The sequence below is a fragment of the Chiloscyllium plagiosum genome, chromosome 11, assembly GCF_004010195.1.
Source record: "Chiloscyllium plagiosum isolate BGI_BamShark_2017 chromosome 11, ASM401019v2, whole genome shotgun sequence".
Taxonomy (NCBI): Eukaryota; Metazoa; Chordata; class Chondrichthyes; order Orectolobiformes; family Hemiscylliidae; genus Chiloscyllium; species Chiloscyllium plagiosum.
This window is the reverse complement of record NC_057720.1, coordinates 58184831-58201793: the sequence shown is the minus strand read 5'-3', so window position 1 is coordinate 58201793 and position 16963 is coordinate 58184831. Positions and strand designations below refer to the sequence as shown.

At 39.8% G+C, this 16963-nt stretch overlaps 1 protein-coding gene across 1 annotated transcript in view; it reads left to right on the top strand.

Moving 5' to 3' along the window:
* The first annotated feature begins 6251 nt into the window (after positions 1-6251).
* cachd1 (cache domain containing 1) overlaps positions 6252-16963 on the top strand; it is a 165391-nt gene continuing 154679 nt past the window's right edge. The window contains exon 1 of the mRNA XM_043699442.1: positions 6252-6586. Within this exon, the coding sequence (XP_043555377.1) occupies positions 6347-6586 (240 nt within the window). The 5' untranslated portion in view covers positions 6252-6346. The remainder of the gene's footprint in view (positions 6587-16963) is intronic.

Sequence of the window (16963 nt, the reverse complement as noted above, 5' to 3'; positions counted from 1 at the left end):
GAAAAATAAAGATACAGTCTTTACATTGATCAATCAGATTCAATCTGCCTGATTTAAAATTTTGACAGTTAACCGACAGTCATTATTAACTGCTGTATTCATCATGGCAATGCCTCTGTCCATCAGAATCCTCTTGCCAACCAATATACACTCTCCTTTCATATTGTAGAAATGCTGTTTTCCCTCCACACTGGCATTTCTTGCGAACTGTCCTGATGAGTATAACTCAAAAAGCTTCAATAATATATGCCTTTTGTTGGCATAAGTCAAGTTCTGCACTGCCAAATGAATTCAGACTGTTAATAACAATTGTGATGGGAATTGTGGTTTCAAAGCTTATAATTTTTGAGACAGACCCTAATGGAAAAGGAAACTGAAAGAGTAACTGAGAAAAGAAATTGACTCTGGAGATTAACCCTGAGATTGGAAACCAAAACTTCTGGAATTGGTTGAAATCAGATACAGGGATACAGAGCTATCAGAGCTGAGTTGATGAGGCCAGTGATGCAGTAAATGCAAGTTGAAGAAGACTGAGGCTAAATACAGACGTTGTAAGTTCGGCAAATAGTTGCTTAGTTGCTGCAGCTGTTACTGTTACTTCAAGATAATATTGGTTCATCTATGCAAACCAGACCATCATAAGCAAAATTGAGGAAATTTTGCAGATGTGTGTCATTTTCAGTGTCGTCCATGACTGTACAATGAAAGTGGAAGGAGAGGAGCAGAAATTCTACATGAGGAAGATCGAGATTGACGACATATAGGCTGAGTGGACACCAATCAATTCATAAAATCTGCCAAATAACTTGTAATTCAGTTTATAATTTATTGCAATTTGCCTGTTAATCCATATTTAACTTAATTTTATTCTGGGCTTTAGTGCATAGGTGGTTATCCAAAAGGTATTTAGTATTTGTACTGTTCGACCCTTCAATCGTAAAAACAAAATTGCTTTAAACCATGGAATTTTATTCTTTCAGTAAATAATTGGGACATTGGATTTTATCTTTTCTACAAAAGGAAGTTACTTTCTTAACGGAGATTATAGAACAGTGGTGATCAGTGTATAATTGTATCAAAGTGAACTTGGCCTCACTATCACCAAAATTGCTCTTTGAACACTACTGATAAGAACAACTTAAAGGCCTGTTGGTTAAAATAACGCTCCAGGCGAGACTCTTATGAGACGGTTTACCTCTGCCTGTACTTGATGATTTTCTGCAGCTGCTTATCATAGATCAGCTTGATGCAGAGTCTTCATTATTTGAGTTCAAAAAGGCCATTGACTCCCTATTAGCAAAATTAACACCTGAATAGGATAGAATACTTGTTTCACTACCTTCCCTCCAACACCACCGCTATATTTTATCACAACTACCCAGTAACCCACAACCTTCATCTTGAATTTGAGACCCTGCTTTACAAGTATACTTTCCCTTAGTTGGATGAAGCCTGAACTGACACATTGGTGGTAATAATAGTCATCGACCTTCTCCATAATTCTTTTCCCTGATGGGCTGACCGCGGAGATCCATGTGCAGCAGTACCTTTCACGTGTGGAATTCGAAGTGTTGGCACACTGATTGGAGTATGGAGGACGTCCAAGAAGCTGTGCAGCTAAACAGCTGAGGGAGAGTGTTGATAGTTATTTACTAAGCAAATAAAATTATACAAATGTACCCATAATTTATTTTTATTTATTCATGGTATGTAAGTATTGTTGGTTAGGCCAACATTTTATTGCCCAATGCCGATTGCCCCGAGGGCAGTTAAGGATCAACCACATTGCTGTGGGGTCTGGAGGCACATGTGGGCCACACCAAGCACGGAAGGCAGTTTATTTCCTTAAAGGACATTAGTGAGTTAGATGGGTGAATTGTATAGTATCTGGATGCTGAGGGTGTGGACTCTCTTCTGCTGCCTTTTGTGACCAGGTGAGGAAGGGGAAATTGGCTCCATTCTTTACAACCTCTCCAACTGGCTGCAAGTAAGATTTATGTTCCTTTCAGTGCAAGGTGAGACCTTAATCCCCAAATAAAATGTAATTACTTGATGTCTAAATATTCAGTAAGGAGCCAATTAAAAGGTTATCTTGAATGAAATAAAAAGCAATTTTATTTTCTGCTAACTCCGCAGATTCAGGGTTGTTTCCTTTTTGAAACCTTTTCAGTCCATGCAAGTTCCACATAACAAAATTAGGTGATGGAAGTCAAAAATGAGTGGTCCCTATTTTACCATTATTTTGACATGTGACACATACAAAGCAACATACATACAGTCAATGGCACAATGCACCATGGGGAAGACAGTAGTCCTAGTTCCAGTCTGGAAGGAGCCTAATGCTTCAAAGCTTCTCACCAAGGTCACAATCACAGACCTTGACCGTGCTCTCTTTTCCCTGCTTCTGAGGTTGATTTAGGCATCAGATTTGAATCAAGTGGAGACATCTGAAGAAATGCTTCCTGATGAGACCTCATGTTAGAGAATTGCTGTAAACACACTGGGCAGCAGTGAGATTATAGAACAGTGGTGATCAGTGATTGTGGTGATCACTTTGATTGTATCAAAGTGAACTTGGCCTCACTATCACCAAAATTGCTCTTTGAACACTACTGATAAGAACAACTTAAAGGCCTGTTGGTTAAAATAACGCTCCAGGCGAGACTCTTATGAGACGGTTTACCTCTGCCTGTACTTGATGATTTTCTGCAGCTGCTTATCATAGATCAGCTTGATGCAGAGTCTTCATTATTTGAGTTCAAAAAGGCCATTGACTCCCTATTAGCAAAATTAACACCTGAATAGGATAGAATACTTGTTTCACTACCTTCCCTCCAACACACTGGGCAGGTACGGCATTCTGTGAAAACCTTCATATCTCCTCCTCTTCCTGCTTCCAGCAGCATTGTCTTGCTCTGTGGTTGTCCCCCAATTCTCATGTAGCCAAGAAGGATGGCACACTCCTGCAGTCAGATTTGGAAGTAAGTGGTGCTGAATATTTGAAGGAAGGACAAATTTCTGATGCGTATGGCATATCACTCCCTGTCAACGTTTCAACTTTAAAAACTCTGAAAATCTAAACATTTCTTTAATCGCAGCTCGGGTCAGCTGAAATTAAACAACAACTATCATCAAATGTATTGATAATGCCTTTAAATAAAAAAGTTGTTTAAGGTTCCTTGACTGTTAAATGCATGTTCAGCTGTGCCTGTTTAATTGACAGTGTTAGCTGGTAGTCGAAGGGTATGGTGTTGGAAAAGCACAGATGATCAGGCAGCATCCAAGGAGGAGGAGAATCGACGGAGTGTTGTAAGCTATTGAGATCATGATCTGCCTATTCTTCATATTTTTGGCAATGCATGTTGTGTATGTGTTAAATCCATCATGAAAATTTCTTCCAGCTTGTTAACCCAGAAGTGCCTGTGCATATCAATCACTGTTTTTAAGTCAAAAACGTTATTTGTAGCACTGAAAATTGGGTAGTAAGTTATCAGATTCCATGGCTAACATGTCCAATTTTTGTAAAGCAACAATAAAGAAAGCCAGGCAAATGCTGACCCACAGCAAAAGCATTTAATTCAGAGGAAATATTGCATAAATTTTATCAGCTCTAGTCAGGTAACATCTTGAGTGTTGTGTTCTGTCCAGCTTGTTGAATTATAAGGTAACATTAAAACCAAGAAAAATGATGAGCTCCAATTGTATTATTAGGTATTTGACTTACTCTAAAAGGTTTAGAGGAAATTGAGGCTTTCTGCCATGAACGGAGACTGCTGAATGATGACTTATAGATATATAAGGTAAAAGTGAGTACCGCAGATGCTGGAGATTAAAGCCAAGAGTGTGGTGCTGGAAAAGCACAGCCGGTCAGGCAGCATCTGAGTCAAACCAGAGTAGGGAAAGGGAACATAAATTGGAGTTAGGATGTCATGTTGCTGCTGTACAGGATATTGCTGAGGCCACTTTTAGAATACTGTATTCAATTCTGGTCTCCTTGCTATGGGAAAGATGTTGTAACTCTGAACGCAGCATGCAATTTTTAAAATTGTGTCCGTCCAGGTACATCAATTTTGTATGATCAGATTGAATGCTGGGCACCACATAACTTCTAAATTGGAGCTCCGATTGGTTGCTGCTGTTGTTGTTAGACTTGAGAGGGTTCCTAAACGATTTACAAGGATGTTGTGGGGGTTTAGAGGGTTTGAGCTATAGGGAGAGGCTGAGGGTTGACCTTAGAGCTTTATAAATCATGAGGGGCATGGATAGGGTGAATAACGAAGGTGTTATCCCCAAGGTAGTGGAGTCCAAAACTAGAGGAAGTAGATTTAACGTGAGAGGGGAAAGATTTAAAAGGGACCTGAGGGCAATTTCTTTTCACGCATACTGGGGTGCATATATGGAATGAGCTGCCAGAAGAAGTGGTGGAGGTTGGTACAATTACAATATTTAAAAGGCATCTGAATGGGTATATAAATAGAAAGAGTTTAGAGGAATATAGGCCAAATGGGACTAGATTAACTTAGGATATCTGGTCCGCATGGACGAGTTGGATGGAAGGGTCTGTTTCGTTGCTGTATAACTCTATGATATACCGAACAAACGAAAATACTGCAGACGCTGGAAATCTGAAATAAACTTTATTTTAGAAAATGCTGGGAAACCAGTATGTCAGACAGCATCTATGGAGAGAAACAGAGTCACAAAGTTTCAACCGATAGTTTCAACAAACCTTGCGAAAACCGATAGACTATTGACTTGTTGAGTTTCTCCAGCATAGTAAAACCGACATCCATACTGAATGTTCAAACTAATAAACCTTCAGCAAGCACATGGCTAGTAGCAAACAATCGGAGCTCCAATTTAGAAGTTATGAGGTACCCAGCATTCAATCTGATCATACAAAATTGATGCACCTGGACGGACACAATTTTTAAAACTGCATGCTGCGTTCAGAAAACGTTCGTTTAAATATTTAAACCTTAGGTTCGCACTGGGAAAGAGAAAAGATGCCAGGATTTTGGAAGAGAAATCTAATTCTTTCAAACAGCATTTAAAGACTGCCACAAAGATGTACACAGCAGAATCTTGATACAAGAAACACTCCATTGTAAATTGAAACCACAGACTCGGAAAAGAAAAGCAAACCAGCAGGTTTCCAAGTCTGCCCAGGCTGGTAAACTCCATAGGAAAGGAGGGGAGTGCTGGCGTTATACTTCCACACAAATTACGTAATTTAAAAATTATACATGTATTTGCATTTCACAGCACAACAATAGTGCATTTACTTATTTCTCCCGTCTTATACTTTACGCAGTCTTTTAGGAATTTCTTTAACCGTCAAAAGACAACGAATCGCGTATACCTTTTCTGAATTGTAAATAAAATGTTCCCTAGACTAAAAGAAGTGGAGTGGATTTTTGTTTTGCGTGTCTTGGATTTGCAGATGTCTTTATCACTGAGAAACTTCAGTGTGGGGCAGATCACAATGACGCTCGGAAGAGCGAAATAGTTTAAGTGGAGGCTAGGTAATGTCAAGCCCGGAGTTTGAAAGACTGTCGTGTTTAAGGGGAAAAGAAAATAAGGCTGAAGAGTTGTTTGAACGTGAGGCATTGGAAAAGAATGAATGGAACTGAATGACAATGAGATCAATGTTAACATTAACACAGCGAGAATACAGAGGATATGCAACATGAGGGTGGGATATTTGTAGTTTAGGAGGAACGAGCGAAGGAAAGTTCACTATAAACACAATAGCGTTGATTAAATGAAGAATTATGTTATACGCGGGTAGTTTAGATGCGATGGCCACCTCAGATCAGACACGTCGTGCGGCTGAGAGGGCAGGGTGGAACTCTCGGAACTGGGTGGAGGATTCACATTTTAGGTTTTTGCACAGAGTTGACCAAATCGTCCAAACACAAATGAAAGTCTGGATTTTCAAAATCTCTTCTTGCGTTCACTATACTGCAATGCGTAGGTGAGGTTGCCATGGTTATACAGATGGTATTATAGCCAGAGATCCAGCCCGGGTTTTACAATGGTCCTTCGCGGCTGCAAGTCCGTCTCTTCACCCCCCCCCCCCCCCAAACCGAGAGAAAGCAGTGAGTCCCTGGATTCGCTTTTGGAGAGGGAGCTGCTTTGGGGAATCTCAGCGGAGGAAAGTTTTTGTCTTGTTTATACTTGGAGGGAGGGGGAGCGAGCAGTTGGATTTGTTTTTGGGTAGGGAGGGGGGTTGGTGTGGATAATATTTTTAAAGGTGGGGGGCGGGGAAGAACAAGTTTGCAGCAGAGTTTGCAGAAAGTTTTTTTCCCCCCCCTTTTGCACATCCAGATTATTTTCGTTCGTCATGGCGAGAGGGGGAGGTGGATGTGTTGAGCTGGGAGGTGGACTTGCCGCGGGGTTCGGTCCCCGGGTGTCCCGGCCACTGAGCTCCCTGCTACTGCCGGCTTTGCTGGCTCTGCTGCCGCTCCCAGCCGCTGCTGCAGCCCATGAAGCCGGAGACTTCTCCATCCTGGACGAGGCGCAAGTTCTTGCGAATCAGATGCGAGTCCTGGCTACCAGCGAGCTCGGAGTCTTCAACATGCAGGTAGGAGCATGCTGTTCACCTGATGGACCGTCCCCCATTCCCTCTCTGCGGATACCCCAAACCCCAAGCCACCTGGATGAAGCATCCTCATCCCGAGAAATGAGCCTTCCAAGTTGGGGGAGAGGGAACCTGTTCCTCTAATCCTTGAGTCTTCTTGCATCCTCTTATCTTGGGCGCCCGAGTTTCTTCTATGTTCAACCTTCTGAGTTCCCAATGAGATTGTATTTGCCTGGTTTGGTTGAGAAACGAACTGGCGTGTTGCTAGTAATTCAGCGAAAGTGCGGACTGGAGATTAGATTCGAGGGTATGATGCTGGAAAAGCACAGCAGGTCAGGCAGCATCCGAGGAGCAGGAGAAGTTGCCCGAAACGTGGATGCTCCTGCTCCTCGGATGCTGCCTGACCTGCTCTGCTTTTGCAGCACCACAATCTGGACCATTGCTCGTAATTGTTTGGGCGGGCTAGATGTTGTCATATTGGTTTATTGAAAAAAATAAGGAAAGCTCCGTCTCTATTGCAATCAGTTCCCATTCCAATCGTTGTCCATCATTTATCACTCAACTTCTAATTTCTAAATCTGCCGATTGCATTTTTTATTCAGCGTTACCAGCTATTGTTAAGTAGCCCCCTTCAGACAGACACTGCTACGTTTCTCCTTGAATGCACACTGTGTATTCATTATTCACATCGATGTGCCACGTCTCTTTTGTTTTATTCCAATTCGCTATCGCCTTTCTAGTCATTATTTTCTTGCTCTTCATTTATTTACCAAATTCCATCATTGTTAATTTTTCACGTTACACAAGTTATATGCTTGGAATTTGTATCCTAGTTCAGTCTTCATACAGAGATGCAGAATCTTCATTTAAGTTTTCTTTCTTGATTGTAATTTGTGTCCAGAATAGACATTTACACTATTTCTTTTTGTCTCTCACTATGCTGTCAGGTTGAGGATTAAACTATTTGGGGATCATTGGTAATCTATTAGTACCTATGACCTGTGCCTTTCCGATTCTGTTAACCCATTATAGGCTTCACATCAGCGATTGATTTTAAAGTCATTTGAATTCAGAAGTTTCAGTAATTAAATTCTCATCCTTTCCATTTTTCTTCAGCTGAATGTCCTGATTGTATGTAGCATTAAATTTTAATAAGTGTAATGTCATTTCAACTTTAAAAAATTATTTTGATGTTGAATTGTGTATGCTTTCAAAGTAATGCTTCATGGCTCTTTAAAGCTAACTCCAAGAGACAATCTCAGGGTTAAATTCATTTCGCTTTTGCTTCTATTCCCTGCCCACAGATACCTGTGATAAATGTGATGATGGGTGGTATCTTAAGCCTGAGTGGAGCTGACAAAAGGTGAAAGCAAATGGTCCCTGCAGTCAAGGAGGTGTTACACATGCTCAAACTGTGTGCCACTTCTAAGATGTGGGAAAGTTTTGTCTCTCTGAGAAGGGGTACTTAATTACCTCCTTTCATTCTTTTTGTTGTTGCTGGGTTAGGCTCTAGTAAATATTGATTTATTTTTTCAGAGAAATTTGGTTATTCATTGAGAGGCAAAGATTTAATTTGAGTTACTCCAGTACTTAGGTGGTCAGTGGATTTGATGGGGTATTTAACAGAGGCTAGAAATCCCTGATTTGATTTCTGGTTTGGGTGCAGTTAATTGATCACAATAGGGGAGCTGGAAGTGTAAGGGAGTGAATCATGAATGTCCAGTATTTAAAATCTCGAGAGACAAATCAGCAGAGTTCTAGCTTCTAACTAATATTGAGTGTCCACAACTGGGAAATGTGGATATAGGATGAGGTAGCCTTGTTTTTGTAATGCGTTGTGCTGGATGAGTAGCTTTTTGACCTGTTTGTATGGTAACATTGTTCATAATAGAGAAAAGCCTTATTTTTTTCTCTCACTCCCATCAATTCAAAGTGTGAATGGGGCAGGCATCGAGGGAAGCTTAAGCTGAGGATCTGCATTCCTGACTTTAGTGATTTGTACAGCACCTTACCTTCCTTTTATGTGTTTGCTGTACACCTTTAATTTATAAATTTCCAAATGCATGGAGTTACAGATGCAGCTCTGTTCAATTGTATTTAACCAACCTTTTAAGGATTGTATGTGTTTTTTTTTTGACAATTTGTAGTAATGTGGTTCCTCATCTTGGTTTCTTCAGATGTTTATGGAGGCCACAAATTTTATTTATTTATACAGATGACTCTATACTTATTGTATAAATAATGGTTTGAGTGAACATATGTTGCAAAGAAGCCATGTGGATTTGTAAGTTTCTGTAGCCATTTTGCAAATATTTTCAGTTTTGTTTTCTACCGTTCTCCAAACAAAGTTCAAAAAGCAATGATTTCAGCTGAAGACTGGTTTTGCTAGTGCTAGGAACTGCCTGGTACCTTGTCCAGGTGGCAGTTTTCTATGGAAACCTTAATGGTATTGTTGCCCCAGCTATTTGAGGTGGTACCACATTGCAGCCACGCCTTGGCCCAGTTTTCACCTCATCTGCATTTTAACATTAGAGTTACTTGGATAGAAATCAGCTTTAGGAACTCGTGACGATTTTATCACTCTAGTTCAGGGTTACTGAAGGTCTGCTGCTCTTCTGGCTGAGATCAGCACAAACTATGAACTGAAACTGAGACCTTTTGCTCAGAGTAGTTTAGCATCGAACATCAAGTGGTGCATTTATTCATAATAGCCTCTAGCAGCAATTCTCTCTATTGAGAATTAAGTTTATAATGTAAATGCAGTCCACTGTAAAATTACTTATCAGATGGTCCAGCATTAGAGAGTGTCTTAAAAGCAATCATGAGAATGGTTCCTGAGATAAGAAATTTTCAGTTAGGTAGAGATTTAGATAAATTTGGACTGTCCTTCTTAGTAAAGGAAGACTTAGGAAGATATACTCTGATCAGATAAGTTGTTGGGGAAAAATATATTCCCACTGCTGGGAGAATAGAGAATGAGAGGACACAGATTTCATGAATTGGCAAAAGAAGCAATAGAGACTTGAGGAGAAACTTGCTCATGCAAGAAGTGGTTAGGATCTGAACTGTGCTGCCTGATCATGTCTGTTGAACCTGCCTCTACCACATTCAGGAGGGAATTGGAGCAGTATCTGAAAAGGAACAATCTACAGGGTTACAGGGAGAAGGCAGGGAGTGAATAACACGAGCTGATTTGCTCAGTTGGAGACACTGCACTAGCATGTCTTGTTAAATGGCTTCCTTTTGTGTTGTAATAGTTCTGAGATTCTGTATATTTTCTGTTTTTCAACAGTAAATTTAGTTTACAACATGGTGTTGAATTTAGAATATTTACTGAACAATATGACTATATAATTGCTTTTAAAAACAAAATTCCTTAATTATATTGATAGGAAATACATCTTTTGCTTTTGTTCTCCAACATAGTTTCTTGTCATTTCAAAATATAACGTATTCTGATATTGCCAAACTGCGCACGCAGTATTAGCCTTGGCATTTGGTCAGTACATGTGGTTACATCTAAGTTTGAACAGTGAAACTGCTCCAAATGCTTTGTTGCCTCAAGTCACCATCATTAGTTTGTAAACACATCAAAATAAGTTACTTTGTTGTTGATGTTACAATGGTGCATAAGTGTTACACACAGTTGATAAATTTAGTGCAATCAAGCTACATAAACTGTAATATTTCAAATTCATTTCTCGGCTCAATCTGTACTGAGTTAGCTAATCTCAGTTGGAGCAAGCACTAAGCTGAAAAGTTCTGTGATATGTTTGATCCAGGCCAGTATTTCCAACTTTTGATCAATATCTAGCAATGTCTACCATGAAGTGGGGATGCTGGGAGAGGATTAGGGTCACTTTATTCCATGTTCAAATCACTTGAGAACCTAAATTTGTTTAGACTCATGCGTGAAAATTGTAATGATGAAATGTTGCTCGCATTTCCTAGAATCCTGTGAAAATGTCCGATAGCACGAGTCAGTGTTTTCAGGAGATAAGGAAATGTTAAAGGAAGTGCCTTCTCAGGCATAGTTGAGATTGAGGGGCAGTTAGAAATGTTTAATTTTCTACCCTGAGCTACACAATGCAGGGAAGTTAATGGAAGGAGATCAGCTTGTTGCTGTGACTAGGGACTGTGGGTGTGTGGACTGACTGCCCTCCTTTCCTCCTCTTTTGATTGTAACAAGAAATTTTGAATTTTAAAAGGATCGGCTTGCTAATTCTTTGTGTAATTAACTCTTTAAAGTGAATGTACGAAGAATTAGCTAGACACTTCAGTTAAAATAAGGAAGTTATTTGCTTCATTGTGCTAAAACCCACTCCAGTAAAATTATTAAACAACAAACCTCCTGACTTCTGTAACTTGTGTGCAAACACGATAAACCAAACATACAAAAATACAGATTACACAGTAGAGGAGGTCACATTTGGCCAAATTAAAGTTCTGTAGGGAAAAGAAAGTAAGAGTACACAGGTTGTTGCTGGCTCCTCTACTGAAATTTATACTGGAGCAGCAACAGATTATTTGGTTTGTTGCTCTGAAGATTGTGTGCACGAGGGAGAGATAACTAAATTGGCTTGAGAAACCCAAAACTTCTACTTAAGAATCAAAGCTTTTGGTACCAGAGTTGCTCTGCTGACTAGTTTGGTTAATGTGCAGCTGTGCCAAATGGGCTCGGAGTTTCCCCGTTTCATCCCCAAGATTGTGCTGAGTTAGCCAATCTCAGCAGGGCAATCAAAAGGGAGCGGCATTTGTCATTAGTGCAGATGGAAAAACATTTTTTTAAAAATGCTCAAAGTTTCACTCCTGATTGATATAATCAATACCCAGTGATTCCTAATAGAAAGTAGGCCTGTCTGGTTTGCAAAGAATCAGCATGGTGCTGATGTTTTGAAGAATGGATATCCTACTGACAGTCATTGTCTCGATCTTTACCTGAAATATAGTCACTTGAGGGAGATAATAAAGGGTGGCTGACACTGTGGACAATATCCCAGGGTAAGAAGTTTCTTCAGAAGGTGATAGGATATATTTGAAAAATACTTGAACTGTATTTGCCACATAGAAAATTAACATTCAACAGATTTCTTGCTTTTTTTTTGCTGTTGTCCTATCTGTCAGTTTTTAAAACAAGCATATTAATTAGGAAAATGAAAATTCCCTTCGTTCTGTTTTAATAAGTGTGTGGTGTCTTTGAATTTGTGCATAATTCAGTGAATCTGTGTGGGAGGTAGCAGAAGGAAATCTTTTTTGTTGTACATGATTGCCTGTTGGTTGGGTTCCAACCATAATATTCCAAGAGGTTATTGTGAAGAATGTCACCGTTGACAAAGATTGCAGTTTTTCATCTTGCTTTATGGTGACATTGTTCCGTAAAATATATAAAACAGAATGCATTCACTAAATCCTGGAGGAGCAGTGGTTAGAATCCTGGAGCTTGAGAGAATAAATCAGAATTTTTAATCTGGCTTTGAACTGCGCCTTCAAAGTACTCAGAAATCACTAATGATGTAAGCAATGTCATATTAGCAAGAGCTGACATTTCACTTCAAACACGGCGAGCACAGCTGTCTGAGACAGATATTAAAAAATGTATATTCTGGGCAAGGTGGATGAGCTGATAATTAGGATTATCATTAAGAGGCACCATTCTGAAAGTAGAACTGCATCCACTGATGGAAATTTCTGTTCTGGAAATTTTCAGCAGGATTGCGGTGAAATTATTTATAAACAAACAGATGTTTAACTGCTATTCCCTGTTTGTTTCAAAACTGCAGAGTAGCTGAGGGTTTAGGATGCTTTAAATCAAATCCTGAGGTTCTTGTTTTGTTCACAATATCATCATTAGGATTTTGAAAAAATGAAATTGTAAAACCCTGTATTTGAACTGTCTGACGACATTGAACAGTGCAAGTACATAATTTTTGAAAATTTTAACTTGATTTATATGTGAAATATAGCCACTCGTGCGATACTGCAGGATGGCTGGCATTGTGGACAACACCGCAGGATAAGGATGTTTGTTTAGAAAATTACATATGTTTGAAAAATAAGGTTAATAGTGCTTGTCACATTTTAAATATAATAACAGATGAAAGATTGCTTTTTCAAAGAGAGAACACTTGAGCAATGGTACCTGCAAAGTGGTTCCTGATGAAGGGCTTTTGTCTGATACGTCGATTTTCCTGCTCCTCGGATGCTGCCTGACCTGTTGTGCTTTTCAAGCACCACACTCTCGATTCTGATCTCTAGCCGTTCTCACTTTCACCGTACCTGCAAAGCAGTCCGTATCACCTTCTACTTTGTGGCAAATTTGAGACTAGTTGCTGTGTGTATTTCTTGGTTTTCATGTTATGGAGCTGGGATACATTACTGTTTTCTCTGCTTTATTTGGTAAAAGAAGGCATGTTAATACTGTTAGAAGGGAGGTTTATTCTAACCTGCATATAGCAATACAGCAGTTAGCAAAGAGTGAAATAGAATCTACAGCACAAAAATGAATTTCACAGCACTAATAGTCCACTTATCTTTGAGCAAACCACCTCCACCTCTCTGTGTTCGCCCATCAATAGGTCCTTCTATTTCTTTCAAATGTCAACTGTGGTTCATTGGTGACATTCTTGCCCCAGTCAGGAGGTTATTTGCTCAAGGATCCTTATCTAGGTTGGCATTCTCAGTAGAGCTCTGATGAAGACTTTACAGTCCAAGTGTTGAACCAAGTGTCTTTCCTCTCCATTGGGTGCCAAAATTCCCATAATGCTATTTCAAAGAGTAGTGGAGCTCTTCCTAGCATCCTTGCTATCACCTTGTTTTTTGTTGTGCCTCTGGTTTTGGGGCATTGCAGTGTGCAAATTAAAACCGTGCTTCCTACGCTACAACAGTACTATACTTCAAAAATATGCAACTGGTTGTAAAGTGCTTTGAGACTTTCTAAAGTTGTGAAAATCATTATATAAATGCAGGGTTTGTTTTGGCTTTTTCTCTCCCTGGTTTGCTTTGGTTAAATGCATCCATACTACATGCCGCAGAGTTTTGTGATAGTGAGTTCTGTATTCCTTACAGTAGTTAAGATCTAATTGGTTTCTTGCCCCGCTATGAATATTCCTAATCTGCATTTGTAAACAGCACACGTGTTATAACAGAAGGAGCTTCCTATGGGAGAAATCATGTTGCCAACCAGTGCCCCATCCAGCAGTGCCTCTCCAGCAAGCCACTAATATAAATAGTTGTTCGCAGGAAGTAAGTATTGCTGTCATGGGATAGAATGCTACCTCGAACAATGGATAAATGCTATTGCACAAGAAGTGGCACACCCAGTGTGAAAGAACATTAACGAGTGGTGATTTAAGGGTGATGATTTGCTGTTTCCTATAGTGCATTGAGTACATCTAGTGATCTGATGATCACAATGAGACCTGTAAGTGCAAAGGAAATAATCACAATTCCTAATGGGGACTAAACATCACAGTTAATTGCTTTTGAGCTAGGTACGGCATTGGTTAGATGCAAACAAAAATTATTCTCTTATCCCAGAGAGAGGCATTGGTCATATTAGATACAAGGTAAATTGTCCTTTAAGATTCCATCGAGTACTTTCAGACCAGCTTAGATGTAGTTCCAGAACAGTCTTTTATAATGTTTGTCTTAGTCTGTGATCAGATTCTTATTGTTTAACTTTATTTGAGGCTCCTATATTGTATTAATCCATAAACTCAGCGAATGTTCTGGGAACCCAGATTCGAGTCCACCAAGGCAGATGGTAGAATTTGAATTTAGTAAAAGAAATCTGGAATTAAGAATCGACTGATGACCATAAAACCATTGCCAATGTGTCGAAAAAGCCCGTTTGGCTGACACATCTCCCTCGAGGAAGGGAATCTACCATCTGAAGGGTTACACCCGAGAAGCTGACTTCTCCATCTCTTTATGCTACTTGGCTTGCTGTGTTCTTCCAGCCTCCTGCTTGTCCGGTCCTGAAGAAAGGTTACATCCGAGCCGCTAACTTCTCCTCCACCTGATGCTGTCTGGCTTCCTGTATTCTTCCAGCCACGTCCTTGTCTACCTGTGATTCCAGCACCTGCAGTTTTTTTTTGTCTCTAATCCTCATCAGGTCTGGTCTACATGTGACTAGAGACCCACAGCAATGTGGTTGACTCTCAACTGCCTTCTCAAATGGTCTGAGCAAGTCACTCAGTTCAAGGGCAGCTTGGGACAGGCAAACATGATGGCCAAACAGGGCCACCCATGTCCCATGAGTGAATGAAAAAAAAACATGCCATTTGGATGGTGTCATTCAAGAGTTTTGTATTCTGATGAAAGGTCATCAACTGAAATGTTAATTGGTTCATCTCTGTTGATGTTGCCTGAATTTTGCCAATTCTTTTTCTTTTCTTATTTTGGTTTGATAAACACTATCTAATTTAGAATGATTGCCAATCTCACTGCTGAGTGGGAGCAAGATAATTAGTGTGGGAAATTTAAAAATGGTAGGCAGTGCTTTTGAGGTTGTATGTACAGCACATGAGCCAAGTATGGAGTCAATGATTTTTTTCTTTGCACTAATTTTTGGTGACCATTGTTGAATTGAGATGAATAAACTGTAAAGGGAGGTTCTAATGCAGCAAAGCTATACCCAAGACAGTATCTCCATTATTCCCAGGATATTTTAACTTCAGCATCTACCGTGGTGCCATTTATTTGTATTTGTATTGCCAACCACTTGTTGCTGTTAAATCATCATCAGTTCATTACAAAGTTTAGGGTTTTTTTTTAGTATTCAGTCTGCACTATCAGTTGCTGTGGGCCACGCCAAATGACTATATTACTGAGAGAAAGGACTTTCCTTTTCTTAGTTTGAACCCTATTCTAAATCAGTTTCTGAAGCATTAATAAGTGTCTTACCTAACAGTCATTCAGTCAATTTCAAACTGCACCTTAAGTGCTGGTTCCTGTGCTGTTTATCCACCTTCTATAACAAGCTCATAGAAGGTGAGGAAAAATTGATTGAGTACTGTCCCTAATAAGATTTTCTTCTGTCTGTTCACTGAAATGTGTGGACTCTGCTGGACTCCATAATGTGTGATGTAGCTGACGTTGAAAGTTGACAATCAGCAATGACAGCTTGCATTTCAATAAGCACCTTTACTGCAAGGAGGTACCAAAGATCTTATGAATGGAAATTAGGTGAGAGAATGAGTGATCTAGTTATGGGAAAGGAGGAAGAAGTGAATGGGTACTGAGACTGAAAACGTGGTCCATTAAGGAGGACAAATGAATGTTGAATGAATTCAAGAGAAAATGGAAAAGTGGCTGTGAGTTTTCCACATTGTTGGAATAGAGAAAAAGAGCAATGCATAAAATGTCAGTATGCAGGTGCAGAGAGGGGTCATAAGGTGTGTATGGAACAGCATTGTAGAGATATTTGAGGATAGCGTTAAATTCAGTATTTTGAAGAATAGGGAATCACAATGGAATAGTTCAGGAATTAAAGGATAAAATGCACACAATTAAGATTGTCTGTCTGGCCAGAGGCTTTGGGAGATATGAGACTTGTCTCCACTAGACAATAGAAAGTGCGAATTCAAATATAAATATTTGTTCATTTTTTTTCCCCAGGGCTGATAGAGGAGGCAGTCTAGATTTAATACATAGAGTATTGAATGCCCGCTTGTATGTATTGGTAGTTCTTCTATAACGTGATGATTGTATTCTTGTGTAACACTGCATTAGAGAAAAATCGCGGTTTAGAAACCACAAGTGTTGGCGATGTAATCGCCCTAAAGCCAACACGCATTTTAAAAGTTCACATTTTAGAAACAGTGTCCCCAATTTGTCAATAGCGTTACAGCGAACTTGCACTAACGAAACACACATCACAGCGGAACAGCCCGTAATGTAATGATCCAATGGACATCTTAATCACAGAGCCTTTCACCTCTGTTTCATAATGTATAATTGTTGCTGTGCTTGGTTCCCAAGGATTGAATAAACTTTTTAGCATTTGGCGCAACTGATGGAGTTTAATTCAGGTAAATGCGAGGTGCTGCATTTTGGGAAAGCAAATCTTAGCAGGACTTATACACTTAATGGTAAGGTCCTAGGGAGTGTTGCTGAACAAAGAGACCTTGGAGTGCAGGTTCATACATCTTTGAAAGTGGAGTCGCAGGTAGATAGGATAGTGAAGAAAGCGTTTGGTATGCTTTCCTTTATTGGTCAGAGCATTGAGTACAGGAGTTGGGAGTCATGTTGCGGCTGTACAGGACATTGGTTAGGCCACTGTTGGAATATTGCGTGCAATTCTGGTCTCCTTCCTATCGGAAAGATGCTGTAAAACTTGAAAGCGTTCAGAAAAGATTTACAAGGATGTTGCCAGGATTG